General features: G+C 44.2%; 2 protein-coding genes across 3 annotated transcripts in view; both read left to right on the top strand.

Moving 5' to 3' along the window:
- Window positions 1-26,159, top strand: part of LOC128408827 (uncharacterized) — a 282,229-nt gene that overhangs the window by 203,736 nt on the left and 52,334 nt on the right. The window lies entirely within an intron of this gene.
- On the top strand, window positions 1,454-25,822 carry LOC128409354 (zinc finger protein 850-like). 2 transcript variants are annotated; one of them, XM_053379738.1, is made up of 6 exons: window positions 15,636-15,730; window positions 17,036-17,118; window positions 19,194-19,320; window positions 20,600-20,682; window positions 22,568-22,694; window positions 23,634-25,822. In XM_053379738.1, exons 2-6 carry the CDS (start codon window positions 17,047-17,049, stop codon window positions 25,229-25,231), a joined length of 2,007 nt encoding a protein of 668 aa, XP_053235713.1. In that variant the 5' UTR covers window positions 15,636-15,730; window positions 17,036-17,046; the 3' UTR covers window positions 25,232-25,822. The 2 variants fall into 2 exon arrangements, with proteins under 2 accessions (XP_053235714.1, XP_053235713.1); XM_053379739.1 differs by lacking the exons at window positions 15,636-15,730; window positions 17,036-17,118; window positions 19,194-19,320; window positions 20,600-20,682; window positions 22,568-22,694 and adding exons at window positions 1,454-1,538; window positions 4,587-5,840 and having other exon boundaries at window positions 23,871-25,822.

Here is a 26,159-nt window from a genome sequence, read left to right as displayed (position 1 = left end):
AATAGGGCATTAGTGACATGGTTAGAAGAGGTATGCAAAAATGATTAAAAAGAGAAGGTGGTATGAAAATTAGGTTAAAAAAAACACGAAGTGGTAAGGGAAGGGAAATTAGAGACATAATAAGTTGAAATATATAATTATAAATGAGGTTTGAAAGAGGGTTAGAATTTGCTGAACTTGATTGAACAAAGGGGAACACAAAAAAGGGAGATGTGAGGAGGTCAGGAAAGAGGGATATAGAACTATGGAATTTAAAGTTGGCTTTTTTTTCTTTTTCTGTGTTTATTTTTTCTTTTTTGTCTTTTATGACATATTTGTTTTTGTCTGATGTTTGTTGTATCTATGTCTATGTTTTGTAAAACTTTAATAAATATTTATTAAAAAAGAAAGAAAGAAAGAAAATGATATGAAGATGTACTGATGGTATTTGACTCCAGTAAAGCTTGCTGAAATGTATAAAGATATCTCTAACTTATGCTGGAAATGTAAGGATAAGGAACGAACAATTTTTTCATATGTGGTGGACGTGTAAAAAAGTATAGGGCTTCTGGGAAATGATACACAATGAACTTTTTAAAATTCTTAAAATTACGTTTGTTAAAAAAAACCAGAGGCTTTTTTACTAGGAGTAATAAGAGAATTGCCAAGGAAGCAATAGACTGTTTATTTATGCGACTACAGCAGCCAGATGCTACTAGCCCAGATGTGGAAAGAAGGAAAGGTCCCAACGAAAGAAGAATGGATAACTAGATGACTGGCTAAGAAATATAATTATATGCAAGGAGAATAAAGGTGTGGAATGGAAACCAGGGGGGCAAGGGGAAAAGCCATTTATTGCAAATTTGGATTGGATATCTATGTACCAAAAGGAAAAATGTTATTTTGAAAATTGAAAATAAATATATATATATATATAAATAGTTTAGAAAACGTTTTGGGGCGCCCGTGCAGCTGATCCAGCGGGGCTTTCCGGAGGCGAGACCAGCGCCTCTCCTCGCTCTTTGCCCGGAGAAGCCCAGAGGCTCCTGCCGCTCGGCTCCGAAACGGTTAAGAGCAGCGACTACAGAGCTGAGATTCCTAGAGCGAAGGAAAAAAAGGCTGACGGGAGAAAAGGAGCTTCCGCTTCCTGTCCCGCTTGGGGGGGGGTGGGGAGATGCCGAACATGGCGGCGGCTGTCCTTCCTCGCGGAGGCGCTGGAGGTGGGTCATATTGTTATATATTATAAAGGGGGAGAGAGTGGGGGTGCAGCTGGAGGGAAACTAGGGGGGCCGGGGGGGAAGACATTTATGGCAAATTTGGAAAATGTTATTTTGAAAATTGAAAATAAAAATATTTATTTTTAAAAACAGTTTAGAAAACGGTGCAGGGCGCCCGTGCAGCTGATCCAGGGGGGCTTTCCGGAGGCGAGACTGAGATTCCTAGAGCGGAGGAAAAAAAGGCTGACGGGAGAAAAGGAGCTTCCGCTTCCTGTCCCGCTTGGGGGGGGGGCGGGATGCCGGAAATGGCGGCGGCTGTCCTTCCTCGCGGAGGCGCTGGAGGTGCGTCATATCGTTATATATTATAAAGGGGGAGAGAGTGGGGGTGCAGCTGGAGGGAGTGTGGGGAGTGATTTTTTTTTTTTAAAAAAAACCCAATTAGGCAAACCGTTTCAATGTAAGTTTTTTCTGCGTCTCCTTTTTCTCGTCGTCAGTTTATCCAGATTTTCACATGTTATTATTTTTAAAGACCTCTTGAAAATTGTTCAGCATTTTGGTGCAGATTTCTCCTAATGCCCACGCTTTTGCAAAGGATATTTCCCCAAATATTTATATTTCCCATAATTAATGCATTCTGTATATAATTCCGCTAAAATAATGCATTTATAGGGCTTTCCCCCTTTGTATGGGGGTAGGACATATTTTCCCAATGGAGGGGCAGATCTTTCTCCTCCTCTCCTCCCCGCAGGCCAACTTGGGCAGGTGGGGGACCTTCCTTGGTCTCTCCATAGGCCTTGGGGTCAAGGCAAACCCTTAAGCATTGGGAAACCTTCTTCAGGGGCTCCCCCCTGGAACTTGTAATCATTTTTATCTGGCCTGATTTTATTATAGTTTATTAAAATTGTATACCTCCCTATACCCACAGGCCTTAGGGCAGTTCACAGGATAAAATAGCAATATAAAAACTCAAAGTACATAATCAAAACATAAACAAAATCAACCCAATTACCCCCCCCCGCAAACCACACATATTTTAAAACATTTGTCTCTCAATTAAATACAGCAGTTTCTGCAAGAGGAGCTCTGGGCAGAAGAGGTTAAAAAAAGGAGAACAAGCAACTTCAAGTCCACATTAAAATTACAAGTGTGGCTGAGGCCTTACTTAGACAGGCTAATACTATTACTATTACTACTACTAATACCCCTGAGCACCCTCTCCCGCCAGTGTCTTGCCTCGGTAATGGACTGGATGAAAGCCAACAAATTGAAGCTCTATCCAGATAAGAGTGAGGCTCAGTTAGTGGGTGGTTCCCTAGAGCAGATGGCTGGAAGGTCGCCTGCTCTTGATGTGGTTACACTTCCTCTGAGGGAGCAGGTTCGTAGCTTGGGGGTAATCGTGGATCCTTTGCTGTTGCTCGAGGCTCAGATGGCCTGGAGTGCCTTCTATCACCTTTGGCTGGTAGCCCAGCTACACCCCTATCTGGACAGGAATAGCCTATCTACCGTTGTCCATGCTCTGGTAACTTCAAGGTTAGATATAGATATGTGTTATACGTAGGGCTGCCTCTGAAGACAGTTTGGAAACTTCAGCTAGTGCAGAATTCAGCAGCCAGGTTGCTCACTGGAGTAAGGCGGGTGAGCATATTACCCCCATCCTGGTCTGACTGCACTGGCTACCAGTTAGTTTCCGGGCTCAATTCAAGGTGCTGGTTTTGACCTATAAAGCCTTACATGGCTCAGGATCACAATACTTCAAGGGCTGCTTCTTTCCATATGAACCTAGCCGTATCCTGAGGTCCTCCTTCGTGGGCCTCCTCCTCAAGTGGTCCGGAGGGTGGCAACATGAGAACAGGGCCTTCTCTCCAGTGGCTGTCTGTCTGGAATGCTCTCCCCAGGGAAGTTCACCTGGTGCCTTCCTTATACACATTTGTTTTTGTTTAGTCGTCTTTGTTGTTGTATAGTCGTGTCCGACTCTTCGTGACCTCATGGACCAGAGCATGCCAGGCACTCCTGTCTTCCACTGCCTCCCGCAGTTTGGTCAGATTAGTCGTCTTAGTCATGTCCAACTCTCCGTGACCCCATGATTCAGAGCATGCCTTGGAAACTCACTTTCCTCTCAAAGCTTCTCCTTTTTTATGTCCATGGAGCATTCATGGCAGAATACTGGAGTGGGTTGCCAGTTTCTTCTCCAGGTGGATCACATTTAGTCTAAACTCTTGGCTGACCTGTCTGTCTTAGGTGGCCCTGCAAGGCATAGGTCATAGCTGAGTTATTCAAGCCCCTTTGCCACGACAAGGCAGTGATCCATGAAGGGGTATACACCTTTAGGTGCCATGCAAACATGTTCCTTTTTAACCAGGTTTTTGCTTAATATGCTTGACATCCTATGTTGTTGTTTAGTCGTGTCTGACTCTTAGTGACCCAAGGGACCAGAGCACGCCAGGCACTTCTGTCTTCCACTGCCTCTCGCAGTTTGGTCAAACTCATGCTGGTAGCTTCGAGAACACTGTCCAACCATCTCATCCTCTGTCGTCCCCTTCTCCTTGTGCCCTCCATCTTTCCCAACATCAGGGTCTTTTCCAGAGAGTCTTCTCTTCTCATGAGGTGGCCAAAGTATTGGAGCCTCAGCTTCACGATCTGTCCTTCCAATGAGCACTCAGGGCTGATTTCCTTCAGAATGGATAGGTTTGATCTTCTTGCAGTCCATGGGACTCTCAAGAGTCTCCTCCAGCACCATAATTCAAAAGCATCAATTCTTCGGCGATCAGCCTTCTTTATGGTCCAGCTTTCACTTCCATACATCACTACTGGGAAAACCATAGCTTTAACTATACGGACCTTTGTTGGCAAGGTGATGTCTCAGCTTTTTAAGATGCTATAGTCTTTTTCAAACGTGGCGCTTTTTTGGGGCGTGTTAGTGGGTTGTTTTTATACTGATTATATATGATGTGATCTTTTCTGTGAACCATGCTGAGTCCTCCGGGTGTAGGGTGGTATTTAAACTCAATAAATAATAATACAATATTAACACTTTCATCATTTGTACCCCATGGATCTGACTGGGTTGCCCCAGCCACTCTAGCTGGCTTCTAACAATATAACAAATATAAAAGCATAATAAAACATTTAAAACTTCCCTCTACATGGCTGCCTCCAGTTGTCTTCTAAAAGTTGTATAGTTGTTTGTTTCCTTGACATCTGACGGGAGGGCGTTCCACAGGGTGGGCACCACTACCAAGAAGGCCCTCTGCCTCGTTCCCTGTAACTTCACTTCATGCAGTGAGGGAACTGCCACAAGGCCCTGGGACCTGGATCTCTGTGTCCTGACTGAATGATTGGGGTGAAGATGCTCCTTTAGCATTTCATCAGTTTCCCTTTTTATTCCACCAGGAGATGTTGAAGGGATGCTGGCAGAAGGGGAACAATCAGAAGTGTCACCGAAAGGATCCAAAGAGCAAAGGGATCTGAGGGTTCAAGATGGAGGCAGCAGGCGAGAGGGGAGACGAAAGCAGAAGCCGGAGGGTGACTCTTGTACGTCTCAGGGTGGTGAAAATCAAATTTCTAGAGAGGAGAAAAAGCATGAATGCACCGTGTGTGGAAAGAGATTGGGTAGTCACTCAACTCTTACTTTACATCAAAGAGTACATACAGGAGAGAAACCATATATATGTTCCGAGTGTGGAAAGAGCTTCAGTCAATGTGGCCAGCTTACTAGGCATCAACGAACTCATACAGGAGAGAAACCGTATAAATGCTTGGAGTGTGGAAAGTGCTTCAGTGGCAGTAGTTCCCTCACCTTGCATCTACGAACTCATACAGGAGAGAAACCGTATAAATGTTCAGAGTGTGGAAAGTGCTTCAGTGGCAGTAGTTCCCTCACCTTGCATCTACGAACTCATACAGGAGAGAAACCGTATAAATGTTCAGAGTGTGGAAAGTGCTTCAGTGGTTGTGGCCAGCTTACTAGGCATCAAAGATCTCATACAGGGGAGAAACCGTATACATGTTCAGAGTGTGGAAAGAGCTTCAGTGACAATGGTGCCCTTACCTCGCATCAAAGATCTCATACAGGGTTAAAACCGTACACATGTTCAGAGTGTGGAAGGAGCTTCACTCAAAGTAGCACCCTTAAGTCGCATCAAAGAACTCATACAGGGGAGAAACCGCATATGTGTTTGGAGTGTGGAATGAGCTTCACTCACAGCCATACGCTTACTAGACATCAACAAACTCATCGAGGCAGCAAACCTTATATATGCTGGGAATGTGGCAAGAGCTTCAGTCGCATTGACTCCCTTTCCTCGCATGAAAGAATTCATATAGGGGAGAAACGATATACATGTTTGGAGTGTGGAAAGAGCTTCAGCCACAGTTGCAGCCTTAACTTGCATCAAAAATTGCACACGGGAGAGAAACCTTATAAATGTTTGGAGTGTGGCAAGAGCTTCTGTCGCGGTAGCCAACTCACATTGCATCAACGAACTCATACAGGAGAGAAACCGTATACATGTTCAGAGTGTGGAAGGAACTTCAGGTGCAGTAGCTCCCGTACGTTGCATCAAAGAACTCATACAGGAGAGAAACCGTATACATGTTTGGAGTGTGGAAAAAGCTTCAGGTGCAGTAGCTCCCTTAAGTCGCATCAAAGAACTCATACAGGGAGGAAATCTTAGAAATGTTTGGTGTATGGAAAGAACTTCAGTGGCAGGGGCTCCCTTCCTAAACAATAAAGAACTCGTACAAGGGAAACATCTTAGAAAGGGTTGGCGTGTTACTTCATTGCTGGGGGTTGGACTAGATGACCCTTGGGGTCCCTTATAACTACAGTTCTATGATTCTATATACAGCAGAACCATCATCTGCTAGACAACTGTTGTCACAAGCTTGGCAAGTCCAGAGATATACTTGATCATCAGATAATGCCAATATTATCCACTTGGACTGTGCTGTTTGAACCCATGTACAAGTCTAGGTGCCTATTTTATAGTTTTGCTTTTCATATCCTAATTTTCATCTGCTGTTATATGTAGCGTTCCCAAAGCAAGGAAGGATTGGACTCTGATTAATAAAATACACACGAGGCTTGACCAGCAAGACTCTGGGAGGAGTGCGTATAATAATTCTCTCCCCCACCCCCTTGGCCCAGGTCGTTTTATTGACAAAAGAACTTTTTACACAGTGTTTGTAAGAACCAATCAGATTTCCCCTGAGCATTTCAAAAAACCCCACGTGAGACAAAGTCAGATCAGAAGAAATCCTGTTAACTACAAAGACTACTCTGAGCATGCATACATATCTGAGAGTAAATAAAACAGGACTAGAGCAATGCATTCAGCAAACCCAGAGGTCATAAACAAGCAGTAAAGGAAGGAAGCTCAATCTCAGAGTCTCACAGTTTTTTATCTTGCAGCTGGAAATTCCCCTAGCCCAGCCTTGTGAAACAACCCACTTCAAAAACTTCCCCTAGGGGGAAACAGTTTCTATTTGTATCAGTCAGTAATGTCCTCTTTTAAACACAGTTCCAATAATCCAAAGTTAGTTTCAATTTTCAGTTACTTTTACTCCTTTTTTTTTTTTAAACAGCCGGGGACAGTAAAAACAATGTATCCTCTTATTTAGCTAACTGTCAATGAACTTTCTAAACGCTGTCAATGAACATTCCAAAAGACGTCAGTCCTGCTAGCAGCCCGTTTCCAGGGTCGGAGCGGCAGTATTTTAACTTTCTTCACTCTCTCCCGCGGGCATCTCAGTCTACAAATTCCCCCCCTCTTCTCCTGCCTCCAAAGGGGGGGTTAATGTTCTTTACCGATGGAAATTTAGTCTTTTACAAAAGGCTTTCCAAGACTTCAGCTTGCAGCCTCATTGCTTCAATCTATTTACAAAAGGGGAAGGCAGACTTCCTGTTTTGAACCTCCCCTGTGAGACTCTGAGATTGACCTTGAATCTTTTAAATGTTATGGCAAATGGCTGTTGCTTCTGCACCAGTATACTCAAAACCAAGAGGAATGTCGACAGAAGAGGCCTTAGTGGCTGCATTAGTGAAGATAAACGATTCGCTGGAACAGCTTCACAAGAAAACAGACATGACAAATGTGAAAGCGGATGCTGCAAATACTAAAATTGACTTAATTGTAGAAAGTATAAATAATCTGGGACAAAAGGTGAATACCAATACAGAAACTGACACAGGAATCTACTTTGATACGGCAAACTGAGGATGAAGCCAGGGAGAAAGTTGTTGTTGCTGAAGGTAAAGCAACAACTGGAGAAAGAGTCCCAGAGGCAAATTGCAGAGGCAATTTGATGAACATAAGTTTACGCTTGCTATGATTGAACCTAAAGGAAAACAGATGAATTTGAGGACCAGATCCCTACCTGAATTGGAGAAAGGAAGTTTGACAGAGTTTCAGGAAGGACGTTGGATCGAAGTGAAGGGGGATCTGGAAATATGGATAAATTTGAAGTTGTTACTGTTGGGCCGAGCTGCTGTGGTGGGGATGAGTGCTGCTTGGTTGCCGGGGATGATGCTTTTGTTTCAAACATTGCAAGTTCTGGATGGGATGGATTGTTTCAGGAGGTGGCAGAGGGATGTTTTCAGATTTGTTTGGCAGGGCAAGAAGCCTCGAGTAAAACTTAAAATATTGACCGATGCCAAAGAAGGAGGTGGATTTGCCCTGCCAGACCTTAAATTTTGTTGTGAACCAGCTGTTTTTTGCTGGTTGAGAGAATGGCCGCCTCTTGAAAACACTGAAGTGTTGGATAATGGCAGATGAAGTTGATGGACTATATGGAATTGGTGGAAATGACTGGCAAAATCCGAGACCAGGGAGAAGAGTCGGTGGAAGAAGATTGGGAAAAGTTTAAAGACTATGTATAGAAATACTGTAAAATTAATGAATGTTAGAAGAATGTTGGAATGAAGTTATATGGCTTTAGCAGAAATGTTATAAGGAATTAAGTATAAATAGATTATTTGAATATTAAAGGAAAAATAAGGCTAGAATGTGTTAAGATAATTATAGGATAGAAAACAGAGGAAGATGGAAAGGAATTGCTGAAATAATTAACAGAAGTGGAATACAAAAAGGGAGGTGTGAGGAGGTCGCTGAAATAAGTGAATGAAAGATAAGGTATTGAAAATCTTTGAGGTGTTTTAAATTGTTTTGTTTGTTTTTGTTTTTGTTTTGTTTTGTTAGTTTAATGTGTTAGGGTTATGTAGTGTTTTTGTATTATATTGTATTGTTCTTTTGTTTGTAGTGTTTAAAAGTAATAAATATTATTTTATTTTTTAAAAAAAAGGAAGGAAGGAAGGAAGGAAGGAAGGGAGGGTAGTATTCACCATCTCTTTGTGAACTCTCCTCCTGAACTCTCTTCCTGGCCCTAAGATCTATCTAAAGATTAACAAACTACATCAAAGTAACCTATTAACTTTATGGCCTAGGATGCCTGGTGCAGCAACCGGCAACTGGCCTGTGTCCTAGAATGCTTATACGTGCTTGTCAGACAGAGAGAAAAGGCAGTAGAGAAAAACGGCGTAGATGCAGAGGCTTGTGGGATTTGATCAGAAATTATTGTCAATGAATCAAACCCAGTCAACGCAATGCTTTCATCGCAGACACAATGGCTTGATGCATATCATTCCTCATAGTAATCCCGTCTGATCACTAGTTATAGCTGCTATCTCTGTTTCTTGTACATCATAAAATGAAACAGAAAAATCTTTACAAAAATAAAATCTTTATGAAAATTTTAAAAAACCCTCATGAGTCCCACCTACACTGGAAAAAAATAATGGGATCTGTTCACATCTCTCATGGTTAGATTTACCGTACAAAGAGATACCATTGAAGGTTGGGCCACAGGCTGTAGCTGGTGCAGAACACAATAGCCAGGTGGCTTGTGTGACAAAGGTAAAGGACCCCTGGACAGTTAAGTCCAGTCAAAGGCGACTATGGGGTTGCAGCACTCATCTTGCTTCCAGGCTGAGGGAGCTGGTGTTTGTCCACAGCTTTCTGGCTCGTGGCCAGCAGGACTAAACCGCTTCTGGCGCAATGGAACACCGTGACGGAAACCAGAACTCATGGAAACACCGTTAGCCTTCCTGCCACAGTGGTACCTGTTTACCTACTTGCACTGGCGTGCTTTCGAACTACTAGGTTGGCAAGAGCTGGGGCAGAGCAACGGGAGCTCACTCCGTTGCACAGATTCAAACCGCCAACCGCGGAGAGCTACCCGAAGCCCGGGCGCCACTGCTCAGCGCGCCCGGGCTTCGGGGTGCAGGCAGCTCTGCACAAACAGTGGGAGCCTGGCTTGCGGATAGCTTCCTGAAGCCTGGAGAGCGAGAGGGGTCGGTGCGCACCGACCCCTCTCGCTCTCCAGGCTTCAGCGAAAGCCTACATTCGCCCCATAGGATGCACACACATTTCCCCTTCATTTTTGGAGGGGGAAAAGTGCGTCCTATAGGGCGAAAAATACGGTACTTTTCACATTTATACATTTCACTAATTTTACAATCATTTTGATATTTCAAGGTTTGACTTCCCCCTCTTTCTGCCGTTCCTTAAATTTATTTTTAATATCTTCTGCATATCCAAATTAACAATTTGCTCATTTATTCATCTTTAAATATATACTCGTATGAAACTGCAGGTAATTATAATAATCATACCAATGTTTTTATCTGTTTACAATTTATCTGTAAATATTCAATAAACCATTTCCATTCTTTTATTTTTAAAAAATGTTAACTTGATTTCTTATTCTTCTGGTAAGTTTCGCCATAGAAGACAATCATATTTAAGGCAATCAATAAATCATTGTTACAAATAATATGAGAATAATTGTTACTTTTTCTACTGGCATCTGACCAGGGTTAATCCTCCTGTGGATTTTTGTTAAATGGGAAAACGGTAGATAAACAGAAGCAGAGCTATAGAAAGAGATAGACGGAAGATGTACACAAATAGATAAATCTCGCTGGACCAAAATAATAAGACTTGTGATGCTGACACACAGGTGGTAAACCCGTTGAGTATTGCCAGTTAATTTACTTGCATTTCTGAAAATATATTATCATCAAGCAGAGTAAAAGGGAACCTTACCGAGAGAGGACACGATCCTGCAAATCTTCATAATTTGGCTGTTCAGGGCTCTCTGGTCAGGACCCAGCAGAGCCCATTCCTCTTCAGTGAAACTGAGTCCTGAGAGGGAGAGGGGGCGAAATGCTTCCTTGCAAATATCAAAATAGACCGGCCTACAAGCAAAATCCCAAAGCCTTGTTAAGGGGAGGTGAATGGGGATTACCCTTAGGATTAATATACATTGGGACCTTGGTTCTCAAACTTAATCCATTCCGGAGGTCTGTTCCCAAACCAAAGCATTCCAAAACCAAGGCGCGCTTTCCCATAGAAAGTAATGCAAAATGGATTAATCCGTCCCAGACTTCTGAAAACAACCCCTAAAACAGCAATTGAACATGAATTTTACCATCTAACGAGACCATTGATCCATAAAATGAAAGCAATAAACAATGTACTGCAATCACACGATCAATCAGTCGGTAGCTGAACTGGGTTCCACACAGTCACAAAAACAAAACAAAAAGAGCCGCAAAAACAAAAATGCAAAATTAATAGCAAACACAGACAGACCTCAGCGTAACACTCAAAACAGAAGCGTAACACTCACAATTGAGTCAAGGCACTCAAAACGGAGCACATTTGGCTTCCCCAAAAAGTTTGCAAACTGGAACACTTACTTCCGGGTTTGCGGTGTTTGGGTTCCAAGTTGTTGGAGTACCAAGGCGTTTGAGAACCAAGGTACCACTGTAGAGGCTGGAGAAGCTTTTTCCCCCACCTGGGAGCCTCTTTCCATTCAAGACAATATTGGGGGCGGATCCAGAGGCAAAATTTGCTACCTCCATCCAAGGAAAACAAAAATGCAAAATAAATAGCAAAAACAGACAGACCTCAGCGTATCACTCAAAACGGAAGTGTGGCAACACTCAAAACGAAGCATGTTCAGCTTCTGAAAAAAGTTTGCAAACCGGAACACTCCCGGGTTTGCAGTGTTTGGGTTCCAAGTTGTTTTAGTACCAAGGTGTTTGAGAACCAAGGTACCACTGTAAACAAATTTTACAAGGACAGGAAGACACACCATGGGCGGAATAATTGCCACACACAGGAAGAAGAAGGATACAGTCTGAGCGCCTCGCTTCTAATTTTATAAATCATTTAATGTGTCAATGCAAATACAAGTTATTAACATTGCAGTTGTTGTATAAGGGATTATTATTTTGACCGGAATGTAACTGAAATTAATAAGATTTTGGAACGCAGAAATAAAGAAAACCACCATACCATTTGAATAATTGGTATTAGTTATTGTATTATAATTTGGCATTGTTATAATGAGGCTATTATTGGACTCCAACATGAATTTGACGAAATGCCGGGAAGACAGGAGTGCCTGGCGTGCTCTGGTCCATGGGGTCACGAAGAGTCGGACTCGCCCAAACAACAACAATTATTGGACTGTAATCGAAAACTAAGAAAAATTATTATATATAAAAAACACATAATATAACATTGCATTAAAAAAAAACAACCACCTTCACAGGGCTACTTTCCGATGCCTTCTAAAGGTTATTCCACCGATCTAAAAATTGCAGAGCTGGGAAAGGAAGCCACATTTTCCTCCTCCTCCTGAGTTTTCCCCTGCTGCTGATTTCCATCGCACGGGGGGCAAATGCCAGGGACCCTCCCCACCCCAGATCGAACCCCCATCCCTGTGGATTCAAGAGGCAGCGAGTTCCAAAGTCTAGCTGCCGCCACGCCAATAAAAGACCGATTTTTTTACAGGTACCACGTGGCACCAATAACGGTGGCAGTTCCATCGATCAAAGCAGTAGAGGGGCATCTATAGTCCGGCAGAAACAGGGGGGAAGAGAGAGTTTGGGGGGCTTGCAAGGAGGTCGCAAGATGCACTTTGGGCCCCACTTTGCGTCTGAACTGCAGGAAGAAACCCCCAAGCCTCAAAAGTGTGGGGGGTGTTTGTTTTTGGTCCCTTTCTCCTCTCCCCCAGCCCCAAATAAATCAAGTCCCCCTCCTCTCCACCTCCTTCTCTTCCTAGCTAGCCCGATCCCACCCACCAAATGTCGCTTTGTGTTATGTACTGAGTTGAATAGGATCCAAACTGCAGCAGTCTGATTGGTCCTAGAACAATAGGATCCAAAAGGCAGCAGTCTGATTGGTCCTAGAACAATGCAGCAGTATGATTGGTTGGCAGGAACTACCCAATCATGCTCCAGATAGAAGTGAATCCACAACCTGATTGGCTTACAGTAGAATTCCGGAATTAGCCAATCATGTGCAGCCCATTGTGTAAATAATGTATATAAAGCAGATACTTTGAGGGGACATTCTTTTCATTCCTCCTCACCACTATGAGCTGAATAAAGAGCATGAAATCACTTTGCGACTCTGAGTATATTTCACTTTGTTTCTCCGAAGAGATCTGATCATTTCTCTCTGCGCCAGAGAAGGAGGGGGAAATGCGACTTCACAGAATCACAGGCTGGCAGAGTGGGAAGGGATCGCTAGCGGTCATCTGGCCCAACCCGCTGCAAATCCAGGATTCGAACCCAGGACCCGGAGAGTCTGATTGCACGGCCAGCTCCCTTTCCATTTCCCCCGTGTTAAGGTCTCCCATGCATGTTTCTGCCTAATACTAATATTAATAGAGGGGATTTGTGTGTGTGTGTGTTTGCTGCTCGATTTTCCAAGGGTTAAGATGAACGGAGCTTCCGTTGCTAGAGAGGAAAGCCATCGGGGGAGGAGTTTCTCTCCGCCTCCCAGTCCTTTTCCTGCCCGGCTCCTCACGTGGAGGGAAGCGGCTGATCTGCACCCCCCGGTGTCCTCTCCCGGCGCTGCATCCGAGGCCAGATCCGGTGAGACACCCCACCCCCGACCCCTTTGTGTATTGGGCTGGAGGGGATCCACAGGGTCGCAGGGAGGAAGATGCGAGGAGAACCCCCCCTCCCTGGGATGGGGTTGCAATTTTGGGTTGGGGTATCAGCCGAATGCTAGGTTGCAACTGGGAGAAAGTGAGACCCTCGCCCCCTTTCGCCCCGGGATCTACTGGGTAAGATCCGTTTCTCCGCTAGAGATCCCAGGGAGCGCTGCTGGCTTTCCTTGCCTTCCCTGCCTCCTCTCTGCAAAACCAGGAGAAAAGGATCCTTTGCTTTTTTTCTGCGAGGTGGGGGGGGGCACTTGCAGACTTTGCAAGAGACACACTGAGGGGACCTTCGGTCATGGAAATGTAGAGCTGGGAGGGACCCCGTGGTGCATCATAATAATAAAAAAATAAAATTTTATTTATATTCCGCCCTCCCCAGCTGAAGCTGGGCTCGGAGCATAGCTGGCAACTTTACCCTTTTTTAAAAGGGAAATTCCCTTATTACGAATAGGATTCCTCGCAAGAAAAGGGGAAAGTTGACAGCTATGGCTCAGAGTGGCTAACAACAGTAAAAGTAACACAGTTTACATAAAATCACAATCAATTCATTCTAAAACCAATTCATTCTAAAATCAAGCATCAAATTAATGGCAACCATTGCGCTAGCGTTCTATAAAAAGGACAATGCAGGATCAGGCCAATGGTGCCATCTGGCCCAGAATCCTGTTCTCACAGTGACCAACCAGTTGCTGGTGTTTTATGATTTGATGGTGGTTGTTTTTTAAACCTGATTTTTTAAACACATTTTAAAATTAAATTGAGTAGCCTGTGTTGTGCCTGAATATAATATTGAAGCACAGGTGGATGGAGGCGTGTTGGGTTTTCCTCTAGACCAGCCTTTCTCAACCTGTGGGTCCCCAGATGTTGAACTACAACTCCCATCACCCCTATCTAGCAAGGCCAGAGCTCAGGGATGAGGGGAGTTGTAGTCCAACAACATCTGGGGACCCACAGGCTGAGAACCGCTGCCTAGACATTGTGTCTGTATAATAATAGGATATGGACAAAGGGTCGTAGTTAGTGAGATGCAAGGATGTAGCGAATGGGCAATGGGATCAGTTGTGTGGGAAATGGAGCCTCCATATACAGCAGCAGCCTACCTGAACTCGGACGCAGCAAAGAGATGTTACTTTGATCTACGTGAACCGTTAAAAATGTTCCCAACGAGAGCGAAAACGCACCTTCATTAGTAATGTTGGTTTCAACAGCTTAATACACTGTCTTCAAGTCGGGGCAACACATGAAAAATCAGATCCTGGACCTGGTGATTTTGGAGCAGTTCCTGGCTGTCCTTCAGCGGAGATGGAGAACTGGGTCAGAGAATGTGGCGCAGAGTCCAGTTCCCAGATGGGGGCCTTGACTAAAAGTTTCCTCCTGAGTCAGGCAGAGCAGTTTTTGTTGTTGTTTAGTCGTTTAGTCGTGTCCGACTCTTCGTGACCCCATGGACCAGAGCACACCAGGCACCTCTGTCCTCCACTACCTCCCGCAGTTTGGTCAAACTCATGCTGGTAACCTCGAAAACACTATCCAACCATCTCGTCCTCTGTCGCCCCCTTCTCCTTGTGCCCTCCATCTTTCCCAGCATCAGTGTCTTCTCCAGGGAGTCTTCTCTTCTCATGAGGTGGAGAAAGTACTGGAGCCTCAGCTTCACGATCTGTCCTTCCAGTGAGCACTCAGGGCTGATTTCCTTAAGAATGGATGCGTTTGATCTTCTTGCAGTCCATGGGACTCTCAAGAGTCTTCTCCAGCACCATAATTCAAAAGCATCAATTCTTCGGCGATCAGCCTTCTTTATGGTCCAGCTCTCACTTCCATACATCACTACTGGGAAAACCATGGCTTTAACTATATGGACCTTTGTAGGCAAGATGACGTCTCTACTTCTCAAGATGCTGTCCAGGCCTGTCATTGCCCTTCTCCCAAGAAGCAGGCGTCTTTTAATTTCGTGGCTGCTGTCACCATCTGCAGTGATCATGGAGCCCAATAAAGTAAAATCTCTCACTGCCTCCATTTCTTCCCCTTCTATTGGCCAGGAGGTGATGGGACCAGTGGCCATGATCTTCGTTTTTTTGATGTTGAGCTTCAGACCATATTTTGCGCTCTCCTCTTTCACCCTCATTAAAAGGTTCTTTAATTCCTCCTCACTTTCTGCCATCAAGGTTGTGCCATCTACATATCTGAGGTTGTTGATATTTCTTCCGGCAATCTTAATTCCAGCTTGGGATTCATCCAGCCCAGCCTTTCACATGATGAATTCTGCATATAAATTAAATAAGCAGGGAGACAAAATACAGCCTTGTCGTACTCCTTTCCCAATTTTGAACCAATCAGTTGTTCCATATCCAGTTCTAACTATAGCTTCTCATCCCACATAGAGATTTCTCAGGAGACAGACGAGGTGATCAGGCACTCCCATTTCACAGATTTCCACAGAGTAGGGAAGCTTCCCTCAGACGCCAGAGACAGTCACCTACACAGGCAGTCTGTGCCAGAGAGTGACTTAGGTGACACCTCACTGGGTAAGTTTTAAATTGATCATTTTGTATTGATCATGCAAGAAATCAAGGGTAGGTCTGGCCCAGGAGGCCTCTTTTGGCAGGGTCTCATCAACGTTCATGAAATAAAACATCCTAAAGCCTTTAAATTTCATTTTTTGTGTCACACGCTGTTAACGAAAGCCCATAATTTATTTGCGTATTAAACTTTTAAAATTAGTAAATCTATTAAAGGTAAAGGTAAAGGTACCCCTGCCCGTATGGGCCAGTCTTGACAGACTCTAGGGTTGTGCGCTCATCTCACTCTAGAGGCCAGGAGCCAGCGCTGTCCGCAGACACTTCCGGGTCACGTGGCCAACGTGACGAAGCTACTCTGGCGAGCTAGAGCCGCACACGGAAACGCCGTTTACCTTCCCGCTAGTAAGCGGTCCCTATTTATCTACTTCCCCCCGGGGGTGCTTTCGAACTGCTAGGTTGGCAGGCGCTGGGACTGAGCAGCGGGAGCGCACCCCGCCGCGGGGATTCGAACCACCGACCATGCAATCAGCAAGTCCTAGGTGCTGAGGTTTAACCCACAGCGCCACCCACGTCCCACCCAGTAAATCTATTAACTGTGTGTTAAATATTACATATACAGTGGTACCTCTGGTTGTGAACGGGATCTGTTCCGGAGGCCCGTTCGCAACATGAAAAGAGTTCAACCCGCGGGTTGCGATTCACCGCTTCCTCACATGCGCATGATGTCATTTTGCACTTCTGCGCATGTGCGAGTGGCGAAACCCGGAAGTAACCCTTTCCGATACTTCTGGGTCGTCGCAGGACGTAACCTGGAAGAACGTAACATGAAGCAGACGTAACCTGAGGTATGATTGTATAATATTAAATCTATTGCGAACGCTTCAGTCTTCAATATGGAAATCTAATTAAGTGTGTGGCCCCCTTGTTCTACGTCAGAGTTCTCTTGCGGCCCATGAGAAGTTTGACTGCCCCGCAGTAAATCAGTGAGATGCATTTGATGTTTTCCCGAAATGGGGCACGACAGCATGCTGGTTTTCAGACTTTTCCCCAGCTCAGAAAGGCCTTCCTTTGCGACCCCTTGGATTTCTTCACAAGAGGAAAAATGGGATGAGCTGTAGTTTTGCACAACTAAACTGCATAATGCAAAGGGACGTTCAAGATACATAGGGCAGGTGTGTCGTTTTGTGATGTCAACGCGGACCTAGAAATTTCAAAAGAATGCATTAAATTAAAAGGAAAGAGAAATTTGTCATGCAGCCTCTGAGATGAATGTGCACTCTAATGGCCTCCCATCACCTTTCTCTCTCACAGGTGGTGGAATAATGTCAGCAACAACTCCTTGGGCGTTTTTTCTTCATGGGGGAGCGGAAGAACCTGTACAAGCGACATTTCAGGTAGGTGGAAGCATCCCAGGGAAGGCTGCCAAGAGGAAGCCAAGTGCCTCTGCTCATCTCCCTGCATCTGAACGATTCTCTGTCCTCCTTGTACATTCATAGCATCTTAGAGTTGGAAGGGACCCAAGGGTAATAATAATAATAATAATAATAATAATAATAGTAATTTATTTATACCCCACCCATCTGGCTGGGCCTCCCTAGCCACTCTGGGCAGCTTCCAACAAAATATTAAAATACAGTACCTCAGGTTAAGTACTTAATTCGTTCCGGAGGTCCGTTCTTAACCTGAAACTGTTCTTAACCTGAAGCACCACTTTAGCTAACGGGGCCTCCTGCTGCCGCCGCACCGCCACCACATGATTTCTGTTCTCATCCTGAAGCAAAGTTCTTAACCCGAGGTACTATTTCTGGGTTAGCGAGTCTGTAACCTGAAGCGTATATAACCTGAAGCGTATGTAACCCGAGGTACCACTGTAATGCATCAAACATTAAAAGCTTCCCTAAACATGGCTGCCTTCAGATGTCTTCTAAAAGGCTGGTAGTTGTTGTTCTCTTTGACATCTGGTGGGGGCGTTCCACAGGTCGGGTGCCACCACCAAGAAGGCCCTCTGCCTGGTTCCCTGTAACTTGGCTTCTCGCAGCGAGGGAACCACCAGAAGGCCCTCAGAGCTGGGCCTCAGTGTCTGGGCTGAATGATGGGGGTGGAGACGCACCTTCATGTATACTGGATCGAGGATCTAGTCCACCCCCCCCTGCAATGCAGGAATCTCATCACTTCTTCCTAGCTGCCCACCCAGGAGGCTGCGAATGCCGCTCGAACAGTCATGCAGAATAATACCCAGACACTTCTCTCTCTCTCTCTTTCTCTCTCTCTCTCTTTAATTTTTATTTACTGTTTTACAATTTAAAAGATTCATTTAAACAAGCTTGAAATATCATTGACTTCCCTTCCTCTCTTTCCGTGGTTCATTTTACATAGCATAAATCCCTGCATATTTTATATAAACTCAAGCATTCAGTATTCTGTTATTACTTCCATCAAAACTTATTTGCACTGCTGAATTTATCTCAATGTTGCCAACGTTTCCAACTGTACACAATTCCCCCCATATATTCAATAAACATTTTCCAATCTTCTTTAAACGTATGTTCTTTTTGTTCTCTTATTCTACGTGTTACGTCTGCGAGCTGCGCATATTCTGGCAGCTTAAGTTGCCATTCTTCTTTGGCTGGGACCTCGCTCCTTTTCCATTTTGGGGCTAACCAAACACGGGCTGCAGTAGTGGCATACTTAAATAACCTTTTTTGACATCTGGGCATTTCCATTTGAATTATCCCCAACAGAAAGGACTCTGATTTTTTGGGGAAAGTGCTTTTAAACGTTTTTTTCAATTCATTATAAATTATTTCCCAATTCTCTTTTACCCTTTTACATGTCCACCACATATGAAAGGACGTTCCCGCTACCTCTTTGCATCTCGCTTGTCTGATTCAATATTCTACATCTTAGCATGTCTAAAGGTAAAGGTAAAGGTAAAGGACCTCTGACCGTTAAGTCCAGTCACGGACGGCTCTGGAGTTGCGGCGCTAATCTCGCTCTACAGGCCGAGGGAGCCAGCGTTTTCCGCAGACATCGTCCGGGTCATGTGGCCAGCATGACTAAGCCGCTTCTGGCGAACCAGAGCAGCGCATGGAAACGCCGTTTTCCTTCCCGCCAGAGCAGTACCTATTTATCTACTTGTGCTGGCATGCTTTTGAACTGCTAGGTTGGCAGGAGCAGGGACCAAGCAACGGGAGCTCACCCCGTCGCGGGGATTCGAACCGCAGACCTTCTGATCAGCAAGCCCTAGGCTCTGTGGTTTAACCCACAGCGCCACCCGCATCCCACCCGCCACCCGCGCATGCCTACTCAGAGTCAAATACCACCTGTAAATCATTTTCAAGTAGTTCTCCTTCAGGGAATAACATGCTGTAAACTTCAACCACTTTTCCTTGTTGAGTCTTCCAGATTTTGCAAGTAGAGAATTGTGACATTGTTTGCAAAAGGGCCAACGTTTTCCTTTTCTTTTCAGGCCCGAATTTATTTTGAGGACGTGGCAGTGTATTTCACAGCAGAGGAATGGGCTCTGCTGGATTCTGACCAGAGAGCTCTGCACAGAGAAGTCATGGAGGAGAATTATCTTCTCGTCGCCTGTCTCTGTAAGACATTGTGTTTTCAGCTGTTTTAGTGGTTGTGTTTGTGTAAATGGTTTTAGGGCTTCTATTGCATTTGGACCTCACTTTGGATCCTTTCCCTAGTGCAGTCTTCTTCAACCTTGGATCCCCAAATGTTGGACTACAACTCCCATCATCCCTGACCAGCCCATCTAAGATAGCTGGGAATGATGGGGGTTGTAGTCCATCAATCTTGGCAGAACCAAGGTTGAAAAACATTTCCTTAGTGGATGATGGTAGTTATTTAAAGTGCATGTGATTGTTCTTAACTAGCTTTGCAATGTTTTTAAGGATATTTTTATCGACATGTTTGCCACCCATGGCTCCCTTAGGGAAGATTGGTGGGATATAAACTGAAGGAATAATAATTATTATGTCCCTCCGCAGGTGACCCTTGCGGGCCCTTCCAATTCTATGATTCGATTCTATTCCTCATTACGTCCATGAATTATTATTATTTTTACACATCCACAGGACAGGACACTTCTTGCATACAAGGGCGTGTCACCATCCTTGTAGCTGTTGGAAATGCAGATTTCGGTTGACGGCATTTGCAAATCGTATTTTTCTCTCCCAAAAATTTCTGTGCAATTTCTGTGCAAATGTTTCACCACTGTAGATGTTGTCGCTCCTTTGAGAAGGGCTTTGGCAGTCAAATGCTCTACCACTGAGCTATTATTTATGTAGACAAAGATTAAATGTAAGGTATTGGTTGTGTTTAGAATATATTTATGAAAGATTTAGAAAACTTATTGATTTGAATATTTGTGTGAGATTGTATGGGAAAAATACGGAATAACAGATACAACCTTGCTTAAAATGTATATAGGAAGTGCAGTGTAAGCGATGGAAGTCAATCAATGAAATTTTATTATTGAGATATTTGTAGAATAGGTTTGGGGGAGATTTTTCTAGTGTTTCTTCCTCTTCTCTTTGTTTTTTCTCTTTCTTTTTTCTTTTCTTCCTTTTTTTCTCTTTTGTTCTTTTTTTAAATATGTGTGCTTATCTGAAGTGTATATGTCTGTATGTATTTGCAGTGTTTTGCTTATATTTTGTAATAATTATGTTAAATAAATGAAATAAAAGAATTAAAATAACTTAAAAAACAAAAAAAAGAGAAGGACTTTCGCCAAAGCGGCAGAACATCTGTGACCTGCAGAAGGTCTCCGGTTCATTGTTGGGCGTCCTCAGGTAGGGCTCAGAAAGACCCCGGCTTAAAACCTTGGAGAGATGAGGTCTTCCCTGCCATCTTTGTCTCTCACAGGTGACAGGATGATGCTGGCGAGACCCCCTCAGCCGTCCCTTCCTCGCATTGGAGGGGAAGCAGTTGCTGTTGCAAACGATCAGGTAAGAATCCTTGGGGAGATTGTCAAGGAGGAGCCTTCTCATCTCTCTGCTCCTGATGGAAATTCCCTCCTCGACTTTGCTTCTGTCAAAGCTGCCCAAGAGAAAGGCGGTGATGTATAACGATGCCTTATGAGGAACGGCTAAGGGAGCTGGGCATGTTTAGCCTGGAGAAGAGGAGGCTAAGGGGTGATATGATAGCCATGTTCAAATATATAAAAGGATGTCACATAGAGGAGGGAGAAAGGTTGTTTTCTGCTGCTCCAGAGAAGCGGACACGGAGCAATGGATCCAAACTACAAGAAAGAAGATTCCACCTAAACATTAGGAAGAACTTCCTGGCAGTAAGAGCTGTTTGACAGTGGAATTTGCTGCCAAGGAGTGTGGTGGAGTCTCCTTCTTTGGAGGTCTTTAAGCAGAGGCTTGACAACCATATGTCAGGAGTGCTCTGATGGTGTTTCCTGCTTGGCAGGGGGTTGGACTCGATGGCCCTTGTGGTCTCTTCCAACTCTATGATTCTATGATTCTATAATGAATTGAAAAGGATGTTTAAAATAACGTTCGTAAAAAATAAAATAAAAAACCACCCAGAAGCTTTTCTTTTGGGAATTATAGACAGAACGACCTAAACTGTATAGAAATTTATTTATGTGTGCTGCTACAGCGGTAATAATAATAATAATAATAATAATAATAATAATAATAATAATAATAATTTATTTATACCCCGCCCATCTGGCTGGGCTTCCCCAGCCACTCTGGGCGGCTTCCAACAAAATATTAAAATACTGTAATACATCAAACATTAAAGGCTTCCCTAAACAGGGCTGCCTTCAGATGTCTTCTAAAAGTCTGGTAGTTGTTTTTCTCTTTGACATCTGGTGGGAGGGCGTTCCACAGGGCGGGTGCCACTACCGAGAAGGCCCTCTGCCTGGTTCCCTGTAACTTGGCTTCTCACAGTGTCGGAACCACCAGAAGGCCCTCAGCGCTGGACCTCAGCGTCCGGGTAGAACGATGGGGGTGGAGACGCTCCTTCAGGTATACTGGACCGAGGCTGTTGAGGGCTTTAAAGGTCAGCACCAACACTTTGAATTGTGCTTGGAACCGTACTGGGAACCAGTGTAGGTCTTTCAAGACCGGTGTTATGTGGTCTCTGCGGCTGCTCCCAGTCACCAGTCTAGCTGCCGCATTCTGGATTAGTTGTATGTTATTCGCCCAAAAATGGAAAGAAGTCCCAGCAAAGGAAGAACGGATACAAAAACTTACTGAATATGCGGAAATGGCGAAACTTACCGGAAGAATAAGAAATCAAGATAACAAACTTTTTTTATATAAAAGAATGGAAATGGTTTATTGAACACTTACAGATATATTGCGAACAGATAAGAACGTTGGCAGGATTATTGTAATAACCTGCAGTATATATTTAAAGTAGATTAATAAATGAGCAAATTAAGTTAATTGGGATATGCAGAAGATATTAAAAAATAAATTTAAGGAACCACAGAAAGAGCATAGTTGTCAACGTTTCCCTTTTTTTAAGGGAAATTCCCTTATTCCGAATAGGATTCCTTGCAAGAAAAGGGAAAAGTTGAGAGCTATGAGAAAGAGGGGGAAGGAAGTCAAGTTTTGAAATTTCGAAATGATTGTAAAATTGGTGAGATGTATATTATTATTATTATTATTATTATTATTATTATTATACCTGAAAAGTATAAGTTGAGAGAGAGAGAGAGAGAGAGAGAGAGAGAAAGGCTGTGAAGGCCTCCTCAGAAGGTTTAACTTCAGTGAGATAATACACAGCCGTTCTCCCCTGATGAGACTTCTGGGTTTTGCTAGCAGATGTTCTTAATTTCTGTCAAGACACAAATGTTTTCTTCTCTTTCAGGGTCCGTGGTCCTTTGAGGCTGTGTCTGTGTATTTCACTGAGGAGGAGTGGGCTCTCCTGGATCCTGACCAGAAAGCTCTTCATAGGGATGTCATGGAGGAGAATTATCGCCTCGTCACCTATCTCAGTAAGGCTTTCTTAAGGACAGTCGAGAGATGGTAAAATGTGTAACTGACGGGCAGCCCATCTAAACTGGAATCTTTTGAAAATATGAAGTGGTTTATAAATGCTTTTATATATACAGGCTTGACTACTGTAATTCCCTCTACGCGGGGCTGCCCTTGAAGCTGTCCCAGAAACTCCAGCGGGTGCAGAATGCAGCAGCGAGGCTCCTCACGGGGTCTCTGCCATGGGAGCATATTCACCCAGTGCTTTTTAAGCTGCACTGGCTCCCGGTGGAGTACAGGGTCAGATTTAAGGTGCTGGTTTTGACTTTTAAAGTCCTTCACGGCCTAGGACCCTCGTACCTACTGGACCACCTCTCCTGGTATGCCCCACGGAGGACCTTAAGGTCCACAAATAGCAACACCCTAGAGGTTCCGGGCTCTAGGGAAGTTAGATTAGCTTCAACCAGAGCCAGGGCCTTTTCAACTCTGGCTCCGGCCTGGTGGAACGCTCTGCCTCATGAGACCAGGGCCCTGTGGGATCTGATTTCTTTCCACAGGGCCTGTAAGACAGAGTTGTTCCGCCTGGCCTTTGGCTTGGAATCAACTTGATTCCCTCCCCCTCTTTTCCTTTTTCCTTCTGTGGTGAAATTCCTATTTGGGGACTTCCCTGGCTTTTTTCTGGCCCATGTAGGACAAGTCTGGATAGTTGGCCTTGGTGGAGATTTGACGTTTTCATCCCCAAAAAGTTTTTTGATTTGAGTTTCTACTGAAATGAGGCTGCATTTTAATGTTGTATTTTAATCTTGTTTTTAAGTTGTATTTCAATCAATTGTTTTTATACTTGGTGTTAGCCGCCCCAAGGCTTGGCTGGGGAGGGTGGGATATAAATAAAATTTATTATTATTATTAAGGCTTCATGTCTTACTCAGGTACTAACCGGTGTTCTTTCTCAACTGCAGGCCACAGATGGGAAGCCAGGAATACGGGAGATGTATGTTGGATGTCGACAGGAAGGGACACACATAGAAATGAGGAACAACTGAGAAAGAAGACTGAAGCAGATCAGAACAGGTGGAATATATCCTCTGCTACTCAGGGCAGTGGCTACCCTGAAATTGTGATCATAGAAGAAGAAGAAAAAGTACAGGAAAAGGATAAATACTGTGTGTATCCGAAATTGGAATTTGAAGCTCATTGCCAAATCCACACTGGGGAGAAACCATATCAGTGCAGAGAATGCGGAAAGACATTCAGTCAGAAAATGTATCTTACGACTCATAAAAGAATTCATACAGGGGAGAAGCCATATAAGTGCTTGGAATGTGGAAAGGGCTTCAGCCAGAAGATACACCTAACTTTCCACCAAAGAATTCATACAGGGGAAAAACCATACCAGTGCTTGGAATGCGGGAAGAGCTTCATCAGAAGTTCAAACCTCACTTTGCATCAAAGAATCCACACAGGGGAGAAGCCATATCAGTGCTTGGAATGTGGGAAAAGTTTCATTCGAAGCACAAATCTTACTCTGCACCAGAGAATCCACACGGGCGAGAAGCCGTATCAGTGTCTGGAATGTGGAAAGAGCTTCAGCCAACGTTGTAGCCTTACTTCTCATCAGAGAATCCACACAGGGGAGAAACCGTTTGAGTGTCTGGAATGTGGAAAGAGCTTCACGCATAAGATAAGTTTCACTTATCATCAAACGACTCACACAGGGGAGAAACCATATCAGTGTGTGGAATGCGGGAAGAGCTTCAGTCAGCGTTGCACCCTGACTTCTCATCAGAGAATCCACAGGGTGGAGAAACCGTATAAATGCCTGGAATGTGGAAAGGGCTTTACGTGGAAGATAGGCCTCGCTGCTCATCAAACAACTCATACAGGGGAGAAACCATATCGGTGCTTAGAGTGTGGAAAGAGCTTCAGCCATAAGGGGAGCCTCACCTATCATCAGAGAATCCACACAGGGGAGAAGCCATATCAGTGCATGGAATGTGGGAAGAGCTTCAGTCACCGATGCACCCTAACTTCTCATCAGAGAATCCACACAGGAGAGAAACCATATCAGTGCCTCGAATGTGGAAAGAGCTTTAAAGAGAAGAGCAGGCTCACTTTTCACCGAAGGACTCACACTGGGGAGAAGCCATACAAATGCTTGGAATGCGGAAAGGGCTTCACGCAGAAGATAGGCCTCTCTGCTCACCAGACAGCTCATACAGGGCAGAAACCGTATACCTGCTTGGAATGCGGAAACGGCTTCACGAGAAGATCAAGCCTTAATCTGCATCAGAGAAGTCACAGCGGCGAGAAGCCATATCAATGCCCCGAGTGCGGAAAGAGCTTCACTAGACGGTCCGGTCTGAATTTGCATCAAAGAACTCACACAGCGGTGAAATCATATAAGTGCTTAGAGTGTGGAAATAACTACAATAATAAGATAAACCTCACGTATCATCAGAGAACTCACAGAAGCAATTTGAATATGCAGCAAAATCTTGTATCCCACATGAAACAGGAGTTTGATTGTGAGGACCCACATCGGACATGCACTGTATAAATGAACGCTAAGCAGGGAGCAACATACTGTACCTATCCTGAGCAACGGCAACAAGGGAACTGAAGCATTTTCTTTTAGCTTTGCTCCTTTTCTAATACAAAATTTGAAATCACCGCTGCTCCCCTCTGCCCTCCCCATCCATCCTTCCTCTCCTGAGCACGTAGTGATGCTTCCATGTGGGAGCATTCAGCTCCTATGTGTGGTCGGCGCTGGCCAAAGGATCTGCCCAAGGGCATTTCCAAAATGCGGTGCCTCCTGGTAATGGATTTTGGGACATGTTGGGGGGCCTCACTATCTGGAGGATGATATAATCAAGGCTCCCATGCCTGCTCAGGTGTATGCGTATTGGGAGGAGGGGAAAGGGGGAAGACAAAAAAGGAAGACAGAGTATAGACATCAACACAGTCTCTAGCTAAAAATGCATTAAAAGAATACTTTGAATTGAATAAAAATCAAGTTGATGACGTAAGGGCACTCTGGGATGCTGGTAAAGCAGTGATCAGGGGATATTTCATAAAACAAGGCATAAGAATAAAAAAGGAAAGCGAAAAGGAAAAAAACAAAATTAATGGAAGAAATAAGGGAAAAAGAGCAAATCAAACAACCAAATAATGATATACCGTATTTTTCGCTCTATAAGACGCACCAGACCACAAGACGCACCTAGTTTTTGGAGGAGGAAAACAAGAAAAAAAATATTCTGAATCTCAGAAGCCAGAACAACAAGAGGGATCGCTGTGCAGCGAAAGCAGCAATCCCTCTTGCTGTTCTGGCTTCTGGGATAGCTGCGCAGCCTGCATTCGCTCCATAAGACGCACACACATTTCCCCTTACTTTTTAGGAGGGAAAAAGTGAGTCTTATAGAGCAAAAAATACGGTAATTAAAAAAGAAATTAGGCTACTGCAGACAGAATATATGTGCAAAATA

The sequence above is a fragment of the Podarcis raffonei genome, chromosome 2, assembly GCF_027172205.1.
Source record: "Podarcis raffonei isolate rPodRaf1 chromosome 2, rPodRaf1.pri, whole genome shotgun sequence".
Classification (NCBI taxonomy): Eukaryota; Metazoa; Chordata; class Lepidosauria; order Squamata; family Lacertidae; genus Podarcis; species Podarcis raffonei.
Note: the sequence above shows the minus strand (reverse complement) of the source record. Positions and strands in the feature narration are given on the sequence as shown.